At 35.0% G+C, this 19,494-nt stretch overlaps 1 protein-coding gene across 4 annotated transcripts in view; it reads right to left on the bottom strand.

The window, feature by feature from the left end:
- The window catches only part of LOC109328096 (coiled-coil domain-containing protein SCD2-like), a 20,134-nt gene extending 5,550 nt beyond the window's left edge, over positions 1 to 14,584 (bottom strand). The window contains exons 1-15 of one of the 4 annotated variants that reach the window (XM_019561365.1): positions 13,924 to 14,584; positions 13,301 to 13,470; positions 12,467 to 12,548; positions 12,268 to 12,309; positions 12,130 to 12,192; positions 9,734 to 9,783; positions 9,611 to 9,638; positions 8,358 to 8,432; positions 8,129 to 8,239; positions 7,734 to 7,794; positions 7,505 to 7,621; positions 7,300 to 7,430; positions 6,693 to 6,762; positions 6,446 to 6,487; positions 5,757 to 5,797 (exon numbers count right to left, since the gene is read on the bottom strand). In XM_019561365.1, coding sequence (XP_019416910.1) covers positions 5,757 to 5,797; positions 6,446 to 6,487; positions 6,693 to 6,762; positions 7,300 to 7,430; positions 7,505 to 7,621; positions 7,734 to 7,794; positions 8,129 to 8,239; positions 8,358 to 8,432; positions 9,611 to 9,638; positions 9,734 to 9,783; positions 12,130 to 12,192; positions 12,268 to 12,309; positions 12,467 to 12,548; positions 13,301 to 13,470; positions 13,924 to 14,319 — 1,479 coding nt within the window. In that variant the 5' untranslated portion in view covers positions 14,320 to 14,584. The remainder of the gene's footprint in view (positions 1 to 5,756; positions 5,798 to 6,445; positions 6,488 to 6,692; positions 6,763 to 7,299; positions 7,431 to 7,504; positions 7,622 to 7,733; positions 7,795 to 8,128; positions 8,240 to 8,357; positions 8,433 to 9,610; positions 9,639 to 9,733; positions 9,784 to 12,129; positions 12,193 to 12,267; positions 12,310 to 12,466; positions 12,549 to 13,300; positions 13,471 to 13,923) is intronic. The other 3 variants (XM_019561366.1, XM_019561367.1, XM_019561368.1) reach the window with 3 other exon arrangements.

Genomic DNA, 19,494 nt, shown 5'->3' with positions numbered 1-19,494 from the left:
TAATTACTCTCATGGACCTCCTCATGCCCAACTCTCTTCATATACGGATCACTACTACTCTCCCCCTTCACATTTTCCTCCAACTGCAGCACGCTACACTCTTGGGCCTCACACATCTCAGTTTGGGCCTCCTTCCTCTCAATCTCTTCTAGGACCGGGTCCTCACTCATTTGTTCCTTATGGTGCTAATAATCATCGAGGACTTCCCTATTCTCCACCTTCCTTCACACCTCATGCAATGACAACAAACATTGAAGCTCCCAAACACTCCACTTGGTATCCTGATTCGGGAGCCACGAATCATCTCACTTCAGATGCTGGTTTAATTCATACTCCTACGGAACGCTTTGGTCCAGATCACATATTCATGGGTAATGGTCATGGTTTACCAATTCATTTCACAGGGAGTTCTCAGTTTACTTCTTCTACCTCTCCTCTTTCATTTTCATTACATAACCTCTTACATGTCCCTCAAATTACGAAAAATCTTCTTAGTGTCTCCCAATTTACCAAAGATAATCACTGTTATTTTGAGTTTCATGCTGACAAATGTTTTGTTAAATCTCAGGTTACTAATGAGCTTCTCCTTCAAGGTTCTATAACCAAAGATGGCTTATATGCGTTTCATGGTCTTCTTCTCAGCTATGTCTCTCGTCCTAGTTGCTCTCTTGTTTCTGGTTTAAATAATTTTGTTAATACAGTGAATAAATCTGTTGACCATTGTAATAGGACTTCTTCTATGTTTAGGTCTTTTCATTTGTGGCATTGTAGACTTGGTCATCCTCATGAGGCCATTGTCTATAATGTCTTAAAACATTGTAAAATTCCCTATTGCAATAAGAACTTCACTGATTTTTGCAATGCCTGTTGTATGGGTAAAGCTCACAAATTACATGCTCCTTTGTCTTCTACTGTTTACAATAAATCTTTTGACCTTGTGTTTGTTGACTTGTGGGGACCTGCACCTCAGTATTCATATTCGGGTTTTAGATATTACTTTACAATAGTAGATGCTCACTCTAGGTTCACTTGGATGTTTCTTATGAAACAAAAATCTGATACTTTGTCTATGTTTCAAGTGTTCTTGTAATGGGTCAAAACTCAGTTTAATACAACCATTAAGGCTGTTCAGAGTGACTTTGGTGGTGAATTTAGACCATTCACCACCTACCTTCAGTCCTTAGGCATACAACATAGGTTGTCTTGCCCTCACACACATCATTAGCAAGGTACTGTGGAAAGGAAGCATCGGCATATCGTTGAGACAAGATTAACTCTTTTATCTCATGCTAAACTTCCCGTGAGCTATTGGGAATTTGCCTTCACTGTAGCTGTGTATCTAATTAATAGAAATCCTACACCTACTTTACAACATCAATCCCCTTACCAGAAACTGTTTGGCACTATTCCTGATTACAAGTTTCTTAAAGTCTTTGGGTGTTCTTGTTTTCCTCTACTTAGACCCTACAACAAAAATAAACTTGAACCTAGGAGTACTGAGTGTGTTTTCTTGGGTTATTCTCCTAATCACAAAGGTTATAAATGTTTGTCTTCAGATGGGAGGCTTTATGTTTCGAAGGATGTCATTTTTAATGAACAATCATTTCCCTTTCATGATAACTCTCTTTTTGTTCATAATGACCTAACTGTTTTGTCTCCTTCCACCAATTCCATCATTCCTTCACCTCCTACATCAATTTTCTTACCTCTTACCCCTGCTTCATCAACTGATATCCCTTCAAACTCTGTCCCCTTGTCCACCTCCATGTCTTCCCCTTTGCTCGCTAGTCCTGCAAATACTATCATACATGAGTTTGACTCCAGAAATACATCCTCTTCCACTGATTTGTTACTTAATCAATTGCCATCTTCATCTACTCACCCCATGCAGACAAGGTCCAAATCTGGAATTTTTAAAACTATAGTTCCTAGTGTTTTCCTCACTCAACGTGAACCTGTTAGTGCCAAATCTGCTCTTGCTGATCCTGTTTGGAAGCAAGCTATGCAAGAAGAGTACAATGCTCTTCTTGCTTTAGGAACTTGGTCTCTAGTTCCTTTACCTCCTGGTAAACATGCCATTGGATGCAAATTGGTTTTTCGCATTAAAGAGAATCCTGATGGGTCTATCCACAAGTATAAAGCACGGTTGGTTGCTAAGGGGTTTCATCAAACCTTTGGTGTTGACTACACTGATACTTTCTCACCTGTAGTCAAACCTATCACCATCCGTATTCTCTTAACTCTTGCTGTTACCTATCAATGGCACATTGAACAACTGGATATCAATAATGCATTCTTAAATGGAGTTCTCAATGAAGAAGTTTACATGCAACAACCTTCTGGTTTTCAATACAGTGACAAATCATTAAGTCTACTCTTCTCAGTCTCGGGTTTGTGGTCAGCAAGTGTGACAATTCATTATTTATGCAGATCTCCTCCTCTACTCATCTCTTTGTTCTTGTGTATGTTGATGACATCATTGTCACTGGTTCTTCCTCTTCTCAAGTTTACAAGGTCATCAAGGAACTTAGCTCTTCCTTTGCTCTTAAACAACTCGGGAAACTAGACTATTTTCTTGGCATTGAGATCAAACATCTCACTGATGGTTCTCTTCTCATGTCCCAATCCAAATACATCAGAGATCTCCTAGATAGAGCAAATATGAGCACTGCCAAACCAGTAACAGCTCCCATGACAAGCAATTGCAGACTTACAAAGTCAGGAAATGACCTCTATGATGATCCCACTTTCTATAGGTCTATTGTTGGTGCTCTTCAGTATGCAACCATCACTAGGCCTGATATTACCTATAGTGTCAATAAAGTTTGTCAATTTCTCAGTCAACCTCTTAATTCACATTGGGCTGCTGTAAAAAGAATACTTTGGTATCTTCAAGGAACTGTATCCTGTGGTCTATTTCTTCAGAAGGCTGCTATCTCAGCCCCCCTCTCTATCACAGCTCTGTGTGATGCTGACTGGGCCTCTGATGTGTATAACAAAAAGTCAATTTCAGGAGCATGCATCTATCTTGGCCCTAATCTGGTTACCTGGTGGTCTAAAAAGCAGAACACCATCTCCAGATCAAGCACAGAGGCTGAATACAGGAGTCTAGCATTGGCTGCTCAAGAACTGATGTGGGTTGAGTCTCTTTTACAAGAAATTAAGTTCTCATACTCAACACCTACCATTTTGTGTGACAATTTAAGTACTGTTGCTATGTCACATAATCCTGTGCTTCACAGTAGAACCAAGCACATTGAGCTTGATCTCTACTTTGTTCGTGACAAGATTCAAAATAAGACCTTGATTGTTGCTCATGTGCCTTCTGATCTTCAAACTGCTGATGTCCTTACCAAGCCTCTCTCCACTGATAAATTCACTAACTTTCGCAAATTCAGGGGGGTATATTAGAATAATCTAAGGTGTTGTGATTCTGTTTTTGATTAAGAGAGAAATTGGTTGTGCCTAGCTTCACTGTGCTGAGCTGGCAATCCTTATATAAACTCTCTCTTCCTCTCTTGTAATTCAGTTTTAGAATAATAACAAAATTCAGTTTCAGTAACCTCTTCTTCATTCTTCCGTTCTTCTTCTCTCTCTCTATCTCTCTGTAACCGTTTTCTTATAATAAGTACATCTCAGATCGACATAAACAAATAATGATTCAATATTGACCATTGGTGTAGTCCTGTAGCAATAAGAAAATCTTGAGACCTCATCTTGTATTCTCACATCAGTCTTGACCTGATCAGACATATCCTTGATTGCTTCAATGTAGACAATCTCAATTTCTTTCTTCTCTAGAGCTTTCCAAAATACTTCTCTAAACACCTTACCATATACTTTCTTCAAATCAATGAAAACCAAGTGTAAATTCCCTAGGTTCCTTCGGTATTTCTCTATCAATTATAGTAGTAGGTATGCAATCTCCATGGTCCCTGACATAAAATAAAATTGATTTTCATTGATACACATATTTTGTCTCATCCTCTGCTTAATTATCTTCTTTCATAGCTTCATAGTATGGCTCATGAGCTTAATCTCTTGTAATTTGCACAATTTTATATATCTCCGTTATTCTTATAAATAAGGACTAATATGTTTCTCTACCTGTTAGACATCTTAAACCTCATAACCTCATTAAACAACTTTGAAAGCCAACTATTGTCTTGCTCTCCTACAATCTTCTAGACCTCAATAGGTATGTTATTGAGGTCCAACCACTATGCCATTTTATAGCCTTTTAAAACATTTTTACATTTGCAACTCCCGAAAAGCTCATGAAAATAGTCCCTTCATTTTTTGTTAAATTTGTGTCTTTCACTAAAACATTTCCACTTTATCTTTAATGCATTTTACCTGGTCCAAGTTTCTTGTCTTCATTTCACTACCTTTTGCAAGCCTATAAATGCTTCTTTCCCCTTCCTTGGTACCTATCTCACGTCTCGCTCTCGCAGCTTTCCTAGTGTGTTTTTTAGTTGCCTTGTATTTTTCTAAACTATTAGCATCTTTACACAAAGACCATGTTTTATAACATTCCCTTTTCACCTTAATTTTATCTTGGACACTTTTGTCCTACCAGCATGATTCATTACTCTTTGGTCCAAAGCCTCAAGTTTAGATTCATCTAGTGTCTCCTTTGTTATCTTCCTAATTCCCTTGGCCATCTCATCCAACATATCGGTAGCACTTCCTTGTGACTCAAAAACCTTCCTCCATTATTGCCCTTTGTTAGAAGCTCCTTCGTTCCTCGCCCTTTAATTTTCACCACTTGATCGGGACTCTATCTTAGCCTTTTCTTTATACTCTACACTCAGCCCTTTCATCTAGGCACATATGTCTAAGACCTCTATCCAATTTAGACATATTTCTCATGGTTATCAAAAGCACGCTCCAAAACGTTCCATCGCACAATTCAACGCTTTTCATGGTGGAAACTGTGTTGATGCAATCAGAAAAGCGAACCAACGACGACATGAGGCGGAGCGTCATATTGGAGTGTTAGATTGCTGAATCGTCATGCCTTTTCACGTTGAGGAAGGAGATAGTCATTTTGACCTTTCTGCTATAATTTCGGGTTTGTTTTGACCCGGGTTCTAGCCCAACCCATTTTTAACCTAATTTATGTCCAGTCCATTTTAACCTAATTTTTGGTCTGACACATTTTTAAAAAAGAAAAAAAATGTCAATTCTTGCATATTCAGTCTCCCAGTTTCAGAAATCTTTCATCTCTTCCCCTAAAGTTGATGTCACATGTGGGAAACTGAGCAATTTGTCAAAAACTCACCCACTTCTTCTATAAAAATCATGTTGCAGTGTTTCTTCAGTCATTTCTTTTGTTCAAATCGTGCAATAGGGTCGCTCCTTCACCCCAAAACTTTTATGATTCTTCCCCCACATACCTTATTGCTCCTTCCGCAAATACCTTATTGCTCCTTCCGCAAATACCTTATTGCTCTTTTACGCTTCTCTTTTCTAAGTTCATATCTATGTTACTATTCTAGGTATATACATATATATGCATGTCTTTTTTAATGTAATTTTGTATTTTAGGTTAAGCTAAGCTTCATGCTACACTCTACCACTTCTAAAATCCTACTTGTCCCCCTCCTGCTCTAAGATTAACTCTATCCTTTAACAACCATTATATTTCTTCTTTCCATATCTTAACATGGAAAAAATGCTAGTATAAATGAGCTTGCCATAAACATCATTTGAGAACAAGCAATATCAGAATCTTCAAAAAACAAGAAACTAACCTCTTTGAAATGAACATCTTCTGCTTCCTCTTCACTCAACTCTGTAAGAAACAAAGAACATAAAATGAACAAAGACTCACCAGCTCATCTTCCAGAACATCTCCATTTATGAAATAAAAATGACTAAATGCAGCTATATCTGTGTAATACAATATAAGCAAAAATACCTACGAACCATGGATGCATACTGCCCATTCCTTACATGAAAGTTGGTCCATAATAAATTGGGTTTAAGCAATTCAATCAAAGGTCATGATTGTCACACTGCCTTATAACATTGGCAAAAAAATTCACGAGTCTTGGGGTATGCTTTAAAGCCCATTGAAACACAACCAAAATATTTACTCCATTTAGTTTGTAGATGGCAAGGGTGATTTTGTATTTCTTAGACAGTGAAGATGGTAGCAAATGATAAAGAGCCATGCAAATTTCATGAATATCTGGTCAAGTCATCAAACCATGCATAAAACCTACCAATTCCATTTTGGTCTCCATAGAAGAAGAAAAGTGTAGAGAAATCGAAAAAATATACAAGTGAGATATCACCAATAATAGTTAAGCAGAGAAATCATGCAACACAAATGTACAACCTAGACTCTACTAACATTCTCTTGTATCTCCACAAACTTAGCATTGCTAAAGCACATCAAATTAAGCACCAAAATGAAAGCTGACTACTTATCTCGTACCAAATGCTTCTGAATATTTAGCATCGTCAGGTGATTTGGAATCTGAAAATAGATCAATACAGATTTTAACACTATAGTTTAAAAATATGCACATAAATCAAAACTAAATTAGTATGGTAAGAATTGTGCTATTTGCTGGTAGGATATATGCAGATATCATAAATCAAAGGAAAGAATAGAGTAACTAAATTGATTAGCAAGAAAAGGAGTATAAAACTCCAGATTTGAAAAGCACAAGAAAAAATACCTAATATGGACTGACGAACCAAATTTGTGCGTCTATGTTGGGCTAATACAAGCACAACAGCATCCTCAACCTGCAAAACAGAATTTCGTCAAAATATTCTCTTAGAAGTCAAGAACAGAGAAGGGTGAACAGAATACAGAAAAACCCAAAAATAGGAAGTAAATTTCAACAAAATTCATCATATAAGGGTGTCATGAACCATTAACTGATAGGTGAAAGGTTGTGGGTGGTTTTATATTTAACAAGCCCATCATGCATGAGCCGTTTGGGCTTGAACTGTGCAGAACACAGAGGCACCACCTAGCTTGTGCTGAAATTCAACACTTATTTAGGAGAATGAAGCAGCAAAATTGAACTCCATCCCGCTTGGCTATAGAGGGGCTGATACCATGTCATGAACCAAGTCCCCCAAAAGATTAAGCTATTAGGTGAGAAGATTCAAAATCGAAAATGGTTTTATATCAAACAAAATGTCTGGGTTTATGAAATCCATGCTTTAAATAAGCAATAGGCATTAGAATATACTTCTTCATATCTAAAATGTTCAAGAGGAAACATGATAAATATATATATATATAACCGAACAAAACATTCACTTATGAAGTACCTTCAAAGATGCAAGTTCCCTCAAACCCATCTCAACCGAAAGCATACTCTCAATGTTTCCTTCCACAGTGAGATCATTCAAATCACAAACAAGTTTGCTTCTATCTGGATCATCACCATCTGGTCCATGCTCTTTAATTAGATGTCAATGTAGTTATTTAAGAGAGGAAAACTTCAAGCTAAATTTTTAGTATTAACTCACTCACTTCTATTCCAAGATTCCTCCTTAGCCTTTTGTCCAGCAGAGATGACCACTTCAAATGGAAGAGGAGCTAGAGAAGACCAATGCTCATGCTTGGATTGTGCTATATTTGCACATATGCCTAGAAAGCATGGAAGTAACATACCGTAATATTAGAGTATTATAATATTTCAGTAATTCAGTGGAGATTTTCTTTTTCTGTAGAAATTATAGAGCATTAGAAATTTTGTTACCATGTTTTACAGCAAATCCCCAGTAGCGGGCAAGCCAGCATCTCTTCAGGACAACTTCCTCCTAAAAATAGAAAATTAAATTAATCGAGTCAGATGGGAAAATATATGTGTTAGTCGTTGTTGAATTGGAGGATTTTAGGGAGGAAAGGAGGAAGAGATAAAATAGAGAATCACAATATTATAAGATTGATGCTTAAGTGATATGTTGAGATTATTCAAAAGTTCAAAAAATTGGTTGTATTTATAAGCCAATAACAAAAGACATAGAATCCTAACATGACATAATTGATCCTAACATGATTACCTTTAATGACATAATCAATTTCAAGAAATGAAAAATATTATGGAATATTTCTAATATCCTAACAGTTCTCATTACAATTGAAAACACAAACCATTTCCTCTTGGGTCAAAATCACCCTCTGTGTCATAGTGCGAAGAGCCTTTGCTTCAGCTTCAGCTTCATGCTGTTGTTCTACAGCTGCTGCAGCATCATCTTTTAGGTTCTGACATTAACAAAGTCAAAGAAGACAGCTATACTTATTATAACAGAGGATAATTGACCATACCAGATATATATCACAAATAAAATATGAAAAGAATGTGTGCTTTCTTAAAAAATACCTGAATTTCCACACGAAGGGCCACAACTTCCTCATCTCTTCTATCCTGTGACTGCTGTGCAGCCTTGAGAGCAGCCTGTGACAAAAATACTGAGTATTCCAAGGGCATTCTCCAAAAGAACCAGCATTGATGGGCTTTAGGAACAAAAATATGAAGTTATTATATAACCAGCAGCATATCTGCCTCTGGTTAACTCTCCTTTACAGAAATATGCACTTATGTGTGCTTCCCAGTTGTGCAGGAAACTTTTTCGTGATTAAAATTTAGCAGAGCTGGTGTAGTGGGCAGTGTTGTCGATGGTGAATGGTAGGCCATGGCATTTGCCAAAATTCTGTCATCACGGCATCACGGATGGTGTCGTAGGAAAACAACAGACATCATCATAGCAGTTTAAAAAATTAATTAAAAAATATATTACATAAAAAAAAGGTTAAAAAATATTAATAATAACATAGGCCACATAAACCATAGCAGTAAAATTGTTTTTAACCAATTAGACTGAATGGTCTAAAATATAAAATTGTAGTTAATTTGAAAGGAAATGATTTAAAAAATCTTAAAAGAACTAGAGTTAACAAGTAAGTTGTCATTAACCAATTAGACTGAAAGGTTAAAAAATATTAATAATAACATAGGCCACATAAACCATCGCAGTAAAATTGTCTTTAACCAATTAGACTGAATGGTCTAAAATATAAAATTGTAGTTAATTTGAACGGAGATGATTTAAAAAATCTTAAAAGAACTAGAGTTAACAAGTACAAATACCACCACCAATAATGTTTTTATAATGGAGTTAAAAGTTTGCTGAATGTAAAATTGTATTTAATTTGAAAGAGAATGATTTAAAAAAATCTTAAAGAGCTAGGGTAACAAGTAAAAAACCATTGTTAGTAGTGTTTTTCAAAGAACGCAAAAATTGGCAGATGACAGAGACGGAGAATGAGGTTAGATTCTCTGAAGCAGACGAAGCACAGTTTAATTCACAGTTTACAATTTTTGGGCAAAGCCCCAAATTTTAACCCAAAGTGCCCACTAGCAGCGTCATTTCTGCCATTATCACCCTGTAACGCCATTGCCATGGCGGCCCAATATCAACAAATGGCGGGCGTAGCCATTTAGCAGGTTTCCGCTATAGCCGCCATTTGACAACACTGGTAGTGAGTTGTCAAGGGCGATCACAACACATCCTACTTCCTATCATGACTTATTTCATATTTTTGCCACATCTAATATCCATTCTTATGGCATACCTCTCTTTGACGCACAACAGCTTCTTTCCTGTACATATAACACACAAATCATAACCTAAAACCTGAGTAAAATAAGTAGTTCTAGTTCCACCGGGCATACAAGCGAGTTTAAAGGTAGTTTACCTGCTAAGGAGTTTAGCTTCTAAGGATACACCCTCTCCAAGATTCGCCACCTGCAAAAATCAAAATGAACCAGGGTAGAAATATCAGCAAACTCAGTATATGGATGACAGCTGTTTTAAGGCTCCACGGTTCTACATTAAGATTTTAGACAATAGAATAATTATGTAATTATTGCAGAGCTCCAGACATCCTTTTTTCCCCACTATTTCTATTATGCCGAGTCTGCAGTCTTGTGTTTTTTGGCAATGTGGTCTTTGTTAAAGTTCATTGACAGCATTGCATCAAACTTGATCCTCGTGCTGTCACCCTTCAAGTTGTCACTTCTTGATTTCTATGGATGTCATCTTTCATGAAGACGACTCCTTTACGCGTCCTCTACTTTAGGGGAGAGCGGTCTGGAAGTTGAGTCATTTTACCCGTGTCACCTAAGGCAGCTCTAGAATATATTCCTGGATTGTTTACACCGATCAATGGCCAGTTCACCAAAATTGGTGTATCAGAGTAGGGGGGTGAACCCGAATTGGTCCAATAGCAATTTCAGATGGCTGAACATACAGTAAGTACTGAAGACACAACAAGTGCTAACGATATAAGTATTTCACTCCTATTTCAAAACTTGGTACCTTTAATATTCCTTTGAATAAGTGGGTCACAGACTGCGACCATGATTCTGGTTTTTTTTATGAGAATGATCCTGATGAATTACTTATTGCATTCAGGAAAGGGAAAAGGTCCTGCACCTGGTACCCTATTTCTCGATTTATTTCTTTAAAAAAAACCTACCGTACCAAACAAGAGTTTCATTTCAGCTCTTGATTCTATCATAACCCCATCATCAGTACAAGATTCTTTCAAGGATAAGAACTAGGTTCAAGCTATGAATGAAGAGATAACCCAAACATCAGTTCAAGATTCTTTCGAAGATAAGAACTAGGTTCAAGATGTGAATGAAGAGATAAGTATACAAGAAACAAATGAAATATGGGAGGTTGTTGAAAGACCAAGAGAAAACTAGTGATATACAAATGGATCTATGCTTTGGAATATTAGTATGATGCCACATGGGTCAATATAAAGCAAGGTTAGTTACAAAAGGATACACTCAATCATATTAAATTGACTATCAAGAACATTTGATCTAGTAGCAAATACCAACAACGTAGACAATTTTATTGAATTTGAAATGAAGAGTAATGGAAGGCTAAAGTCCTTCGTTGGAAACTTGGGATAGAAGTTGCTTACTCCAAACAAGACATCTTTATTTCCAATAGGAAATATGTCCATAATCTTTTCATTAAGACTAAAAATGGTGTATAAGGCTACTGATGTACATGTACCCATTTAGCAGAATCACGGAATGGAAAAAAATGGAAAAAAGTCTCAAGATTGACAGAGCTCAAATATTAGAGGTGGGTGGGAAAATCGATATATTAGGCCTATAACACTAGAGCAGATGTAACATATGTTGTTAGTATTCTTAGTCAATTCATGTATGGTAAGAGGTTGATATGCTTACAATCAGTAGAGCAATTTCTCAAAACAAGACCTGGAAGAGGATTGTTGTTCAGAAGAGGTGGAAAGGTATCCATGGAAGTGTATGCAGAAGCTAATTATGCAGGATTAGTCACTGGCAGATGATCAACCTCTTGTAAGTTTGACAGATAAAAATGAACAAACTTTTCTAAGAAGACATAAAAAGAATGGAGGGAGTATTCAATATTTGCTATCTATACTATTATAATTCTGCAGGCTAGGTCTAACTTAACCCCAAAAGCATCATAAGCACTATTTTGACCATATTCCCATGATTCAATCCAATTGTTGTTCACTTAGTCCATTAATGAAAAGAACCAAGTCCACTCACTCCATCGAAGAGTTGGACAGGGCCCACTCCTAAATTCTAATATGGTATCAGAGCCCAAGATCCTACTAGATGAAGACATATTGCAGACTTGTAGGCTAGAGACTCAAGTCAAATAAAAGAAGCACAAGCCCAAGTGACCAAAAATGAACAAGACAACCTGAGGCTCAAAGAACTTGAAGTAAAAGCCCATGCTGAAGATTAAGGACAAGTCACATTGGGCCAACCCAGTTGGATTAGAGAGGGAATCTTGAGAAATAAAGAGGCCCCACATTAATAAAATGAGCTAAGTTGAACAACATAAAGTGGGAAGACCCATAGACCTAATCTCTTAAGGTTTTTGGTCAATATGTGGTGTCAAACTCATTTATGTAATTGTTCACTTAGCCCATTAATAAAGAAGACCAAGTTCAATCACTCCATCCCAGACTTGCACAGGGGCCACTCACCCACTCCTAAATGCTAATATATACTGTCGTATTAAATACTGTTTGTTAGGTTTCCAAGTCTATTAAATATGTAGCAAAAACATCACCTGTTTCTCAAGTTCCCTAGCTCTTGCCTCCACTTCTTGTCGTTTTTCTTCTGCAATCCTTAGCTGTGAAATAATCAAACATATATTCCACATAACATGTACATAAAACTGACTTTGTTTGGGGATGATGGAGCATACCTTTTCTAACATAATCTCGTTCTCTTCTTCTAGCATGTCGAGCTGCAATATCAATATGAAACAACTTCAAAACTCATAACTCAGGAATTATATTGCAAAATCTACAACAATAAAGGTCGGGAATTAGCACAGCCAATGAATATAAGGACCATCCGATTTTATTTCTGGAGAAAGAAATTAATGAATGTAAATACTATACTTCATCACGGAGTGCAGAAGCTTTGTGTTGATCTCCTGTGTCTTTTGAGTTAAGTTGCCTAACATTGGTATCTGATGGAAATCTGAAATCATTCATCAATTATTAACATTTGAAGACAAGTGGGTCATCAACATTAGCTAAATGATCAGATGAAAAAAAACTTAAATGGCCAATGAACTACAGTATGCTAGCCACATGTATGGCCTCAATAGATAAAATAAGGATTGAACTTATCATAAATAAAAAATAATCAATTGCTTGCACCTAGAAGGAAAATATAGACAAAGGCAAGGCTAGAGCCAGTGAATTCAACATCTTCATAAAGCACATCAGAAAATATGGGGAAGGAAGAGAAAATGTTTTCATCTAATAATTGGTCTATATAAATAGAATAGTGATGATTTTTTGGGAAGCAGGCAATGAATTTGACTGATGTCATCGTACAGTATACGCCTACATGTGAATCTGTCGTATTACTTTTATTTTGTTTAGACAATAACAAGAAATCAGCTTGAAACTTCACAAGCTACCCACTTAGAACAGCTTTTTATGTTTTAGGGTAATATTTGAATTGTGGAGAGATGATATGACCAAACTCCTGCAAAAGCCAATCATTTGTTTGATGGAGTTGGCACTGTGAGAACAACACTTTACTTAAGTAGTGTTACAAGTGCTTTAGACAACTAGCTTTTATTTTATGATGATTCAGCTTTATATTACTATTGGCTCAACCTGGAAATGCCGCAAGTCCACAACAACAAAACGTACTCAATCCCCATTGTTGCAAAGCAAAAACAATAAGAAATATGGAATTATGAAAATAGTGCATGCTACCTTTTCTCTCTACCTCGATTGGTAGGAGGATCAATTGGAGGTACACGCATAGGTGTTCGAATTGTGGATTTGCTAGGTGGCACCACCTGTGCTGATCGAACCGAAACCGCTGGTCTTCCAGCTGATGTTGAACGGAAGGAAGGAGTACGCTCTAAAATGTTCCGACTTAACTAATAAAAACATACAAATCTTATAAGCTCAACAACAACATTGGCAATAAAAAAACACTTAGATTTCACTCAATCTATCAATGACATCAAATTAACAGTCATAAATCAACAAAACAGCAGTAAGTTCAAAACCAATCAAATTTCCAGCATCAAATACGCATGATCTCCATTTCCATAATTCAACAACCAAATCCGTGCCATCAATTGAACTAAAAAACCATTACTAAGTTCAAAAATGATCAAAATCTCATCATCTTCAATTTTTCCACAATTCAGCAAAGGAATCCATGCAAACAGTCGAAACGGCAAAACATTAATAAGTTCAAAACCGATCAAATTTCCAGCATCACACGAATCATCTTAATTTTTCACAATTCAACAAACTAATCTGCGAAAACGATCACCTAAACACATCGGAACCAATTCACATGTAAAATGTTAAGCGATAATTACCGCAGGAGAAGGAGATCTGTTAGGTCTCATGATCGAAATCGGAGGAACAGTGGAACTAGAACTACTACTCCTGTGACTACCGCCGTTATTAGAGAAAGAAGAAACCGCGGGAGGATGCTGAGCACTGAACCGGAAATCGAGATCGTCGTCATCGTCATCCTCCTCCCTGTCGTTCGCGGCGGTTGTATGAGAAGCCATGACGCGAGCGAGACGCTGCGCGGCGGCTTTAGCGGCAACGTTTTGAGTGCGCTTGACGGTGGAGAGGCCAGTGGATGTAGGACCAAGCCGCGACTGAGGATTACCCGGTGACATCACCGGCGACGATGAACCGGTGCTGCTGGAACCACCGCTCCATTGGCGCGTGTAGACTGGACTCTCAGTTCTCCTCCGATCCATGAGAGGGAGCGAGATTTTCTGAAGAGTGGTGACTTTTGTGTGTGACTTTATTCTATGCAAGTCGTTCGCGGTTTTGTAATAGGTGGAAACGGCGCCGTTTCGTTACTCGCAGGACAGAAAACAATAAAGAGTATATATACGTGTTATTTTTTCATGGGTTTGGGGTTGATTTTGGCGGCGTGCAAAACGGTGTCGTGCTGTTCGGAGGCAAGAAGCAGTGTCAGTTTTTGGTTCTTTGCGAAATGGAATGGTTGACCCTTTTGAATGAGAGGAGACATACAAAGGAATTACTTTAATTTTATTTAATTCAATTTATCCATATGTAGAAAGGCATTAATTAATTAAAGGATTTTCTCTGACATGTGTGTTAGGCTACTGAATCAATGATTTAAAACTCTATAATTGGTTATTTAATATATTGGATAATTTATTTGATATATTTATTTTTTAGCTGACATTCTATTGTAAGAAATAATTTTATTCCAGTACAACCATCAATAAATTTTGGAGAGGGAAGCAGAATAGATTTGTTTTCCCTGTATCCAAAACTCAAATTCAGACATTGTTTAAGTGAAAATAAGTATGAAAAATGATATATTTATATTTTCTTATTAATTTCCATATTTTTTATGACATATATCATAAGAATATATTTTATTTATTAATAACTAATTTAGAAGTTACCTATATCACTTTCTTTAAGTAGAAGAATTAGTAAAATGATATAGCATAGAACATATATCAAGTAAATCAATTACATGTTGGTATTTTTTTGTTTTTGAGGATAAAACTAATATTTTATGACACACGGTATTACTTCTCAACTAAATTAATTACGCTCAAGAATGAGTTTGTTTTTCTAACACTTTAATATTTTTAACACCTTGTGATGTTAATATTACATCATACTAAACTTAACATTTTTTACTTTCCACTTTATTGTTAAAAACTTATCTCATTAACAGGCTCACTACCTTACAAGGAAAAACTGATATGAGCTACTACACAACAAAATCTCCTTTACTCTTCCCTCTCTGAATTACATTCAATCACCTTATAATCACTACTTGTTTACTAAGAAAAATGGTACTAAATTTATTGTCCTCCTCATCTATGTTGGTGATTTAATTTTAGGAAGGATTGATGATATAGATACTAATTCGGTTCAAAGTCATCTTCACACCCTTTTAAAATCAAAGGTTTAGGACTTCTAAAGTATTTTTTGCCTTAGAAATAGCACAATATAATCAAGGAATAACAATTGTAGCCATTTTGGTTAATTATTTGGTTTTGCAAAGCTATCTTCTTCTCCTTGTATATATGCAATGTTAGTTTGCAAATTCAATAAAATTGTGAGATGCATTTTTTCACAAATCGTTTTAATTGCTTCACAGAAAATAATAGCATGTCTGAGCAACCTAATATGCACGACCATATTGAAAAAGACACCTTTATAAGGATTAAGGAGAATTCTTGTCACTTCAAAGATCAAATATGTAGTGTAGCTAGACAAAATTTGTAGTGATATTGGAATACTTAAAATTTTCAAAACCAATTGCATAGAACACATCTCATGGAAATTTAGGATTTTAATTATGGTACTAAACACGATGTTTTTTTTCCATTTAAAATAAAATTCACGACAAATTGTAATACTGTACTCTTTTTAATCTGAAAGTGTATAATGCATATTTGAAAGTTGAAGAACAAAAATTTATCTTCCATCTTCCAAAAAAAAAAATCAACTATAGTGTCTTCGTTCAAGCTCATGTTATGCTCCAATACCAATCATTTGGGTGAAGCTGTATTTTTTGGTGCTAACAAATGTATTTCCTTACTTTTTGGATAAGGAATTATTGGAACTTGATTTGTTGGAAGTCATTAGTGAAAACTTTTGGATGTAAAATATAAAAAACTCTCATGTCCCACATAAAAGAGTTTAAAAAAAAACAACTCCGAAGTCTCACATATGAGAGATGAAAAACTTGGAAAAAATCCAATGTTATAAATAGAAGCATCATCCATTCATATTTTCATGCCCCAAGTTGAATGCGTTTTGTAACACCGTATTTTTTCGAGCATGTTTAATTAAGTAATTAGTTGTTAATGAATTAATTATATAAATTAATCAGTAATATTTTAGGTTAAAACTCAGTTCAGTTTTAGTCTTGTATTATATAATATTCTTGTTTGCCCTATTTTTTCAAGATTTTTGGAGAATAAAAGTTTCTGAGACGATTTCAGGTCGTTTTATCGAGTTTTCACCCAGTTTTTTGGTTCCGTAACTCGGAATCGAATTCCGATTTCGCCGTTGGCTTCGAAATATTATTTCTAGTCAAAATAGACACCAATTTTGTCCGTACCTCATTTCTAGGTATTTTCCGCCTCGAAATTCAAGTTTCGACATTTCAGGCAAAAAACCTAAATCAGTAGATCGTATATTTCTGGATGAAGTTACCCAGTAATACTCGGACATGACTTCAATTGCAAAATTACGTTGCATCAATCAAGTCAGAGTATTAATCACATCATGGGTCAATGACTTGTCAAACAAGCAAAGTCAAAGCTTCCATAATCCCCTAAATCACTCACCAAATCTCCTCACTCCATCATTGTTAAACACAACACCTAAGTTAGCCTAAAGCTAGATTGCCTCTCCTTAATTTTCAGATTTGAGAAAGAGTGAGACTCTCCTATAATTACCTCACATCATCCTCTCATTTTTACACTAATTCTCTTAAAGAAAGTTAAGGTATTCTTTCTCTTTTTCTCTTCTCCATTTTTCTCCATATACACCATGAGAAAATCATGATATCTTAGTATGTTATTTGTAACACCGTGAATTTTCTGTATATGTTTTATTAATTATTTATTTTAACAACGATTAATTTTAGAAATTAATCGGTATTTAATTAGACTAAACCGTAGTTGAGTATTAGTCTTGTTTTGTGATTTCCTATTTTGTGATAAATTTTTGTAATTTTCTGTGACAGAAAGTTTTTGAGATGCTCTCGGACCCAAATTCGCCCGAATTCGGCCCAATAACGTGTTTTTGAGTTCCGTAACTCGGAATCGAATTCTGATTGCGCCATTGGCTTCGAAATATTATTTTGAGTCAAGATGGACATCAAGTTTGTCCAGATTGCATTTCTAATTATTTTTCACTCCGAATTCCCTGTTTCAAAGTTCTAACGGTAAACCGAAATCGGAAGATTTTTATTATCTGATCGGGTATTAGCCGACAATACTAGGGAATGGTTTAATCAAGAATATGTCATCGAAAAGGTGTCCATCATTTTCATGTAAGAAGCTTGCTTGTTAAACAAGCAAAAGTACATATTCTCTTACACAAAATCCCCTAAATCACTCAACAAATCCTCTCACTTCACCACTATTAGACACATCACCTATGTTAGTCTAAATCTACTTACTTTGCATTAAATTTTATGATTTGATGATGGTGAGACTCTCCTATAAATACCTCACCTCATTCTCTCATTTTTACACTAAATTTCCTATACAAACTAAGGTAGTCTTTTATTTTCTCTTCTTCATCTTCTTCTCATACTTCATAGAAAGTTATGAGCTTTTATCATGTTGTTCATAAAGTAGAGTTTATATTTGTTCTTTAAGTATTTTATGAAGGCATAACTAAAGGGGATGATAATAAAATCATATGAACCTTTATGTAGTTTTTGACTTTTGTAAATCTTGAAATTTCTTCCTTGTTCTTAGATGGAAAAACTATATTTTTGGACAATGTTAGATGAGTTATTTATTTGAAAATATTAGAAAATATTGTTAGCATTTGAATATTTTTAAAGGTGATGATTTTAACATCAAAGGAACCTTTAATGTGTTTAGGAAAAAGTTTGTATTTTATTCTTGAAAGTTTATGATGTTGATGAGTTGTTGTTGAAAATGTTTTATTTTTGGAAAGTATTATGTTTTAAAAGTGGTTTAGCATATTTTACTCTTTGATTTCCAAGTTAAAATAATTATTTGGGATAAAAGATGATTTATTAAAGTCTTGACTTCATAAACTTAAAGTGTTATGAAGTTTTGGATATTAAAGTAGTAGAAAGTCTTACCTTAGGATTTATTTTCATGACTATGAAATTAACACTTACTAACCCTTGAGGTTTTTCCTAAAAATTTAGGAGGTGTTAAGATGCTCATGAAAATATTGTTGTATTTATTTTAGTTGACTTACTTTAAAGTGGTAAGAATAACTAAAAGATGTTTAGTGTAAAATATTAAATTAAGAGTCATTCTTTTTCATGACTATGAAAATAACACTTACTAACCCTTGAAGTTTTTTTCCTAAAAAATTAGGAGGTGTTAAGATGTTCATAAAAAAAATTTGTATTTATTTTAGTTGACTTACTTTAAATTGGTAAGAATAACTAAAAGATGTTTAGTGTAAAATATTAAATTAAGAGTCATTCTTTTTCATGACTATGAAAATAATACTTACTAACCCTTGAGGTTTTTTCCTAAAAAATTAGGAGGTGTTAAGATGTTCATGAAAAATTATTTTAGTAGTATACTTTAAATAATGAGATTTACCTAAAAGTCTTGACTTTATAAACTTAAAGTGTTATGAAGTCTTAGATGGTAAAATGATTTAAAAATGTTGAATCTTAGTTATGTGAACTTACTTTAAAATGGTAAGGTTTACTTAAACAGTATTAATTTAAAAGTATTGATTTCGTTTAAATTGACTTATTTTAAAAATGATAAGTCTAGCTTAATGATCTTATTTTAAAAGGTTAGTTTTAGTAAAAATGTTTTACTTACAAAAAATAAGATTTATGAACTATCGGAAAAATGTAATGAAGTGAGAATACATGTCTAGAAAGGTTCTGTCTAAGGAAAGACTTGCTATTTAAGGGTGTTTTTACGACTCACCTCTCTTTTCTGGGAACTAGCCTAGTATATATCCATGGATTACGACATAATTCCGGTATAAGTTTTATTGAAAATCTTACTTTAAAAAGTGTTATTTGATTGTAAGACTTTCAATGACAAATGATGATTCAATGATATTCAACCTTGAATCGGATGGACGAAAGCAATTAAATTCATTTTAAATCCCATGTTTTATCTTCGCCTAAAAAGTTATTTCGTAAGTATAATTATTATCGTCAGTTAACTAATTAATGTTATTTTGGC

Source organism: Lupinus angustifolius, chromosome LG15, assembly GCF_001865875.1.
Source record: "Lupinus angustifolius cultivar Tanjil chromosome LG15, LupAngTanjil_v1.0, whole genome shotgun sequence".
Lineage (NCBI taxonomy): Eukaryota > Viridiplantae > Streptophyta > Magnoliopsida > Fabales > Fabaceae > Lupinus > Lupinus angustifolius.
Note: the sequence above shows the minus strand (reverse complement) of the source record. Positions and strands in the feature narration are given on the sequence as shown.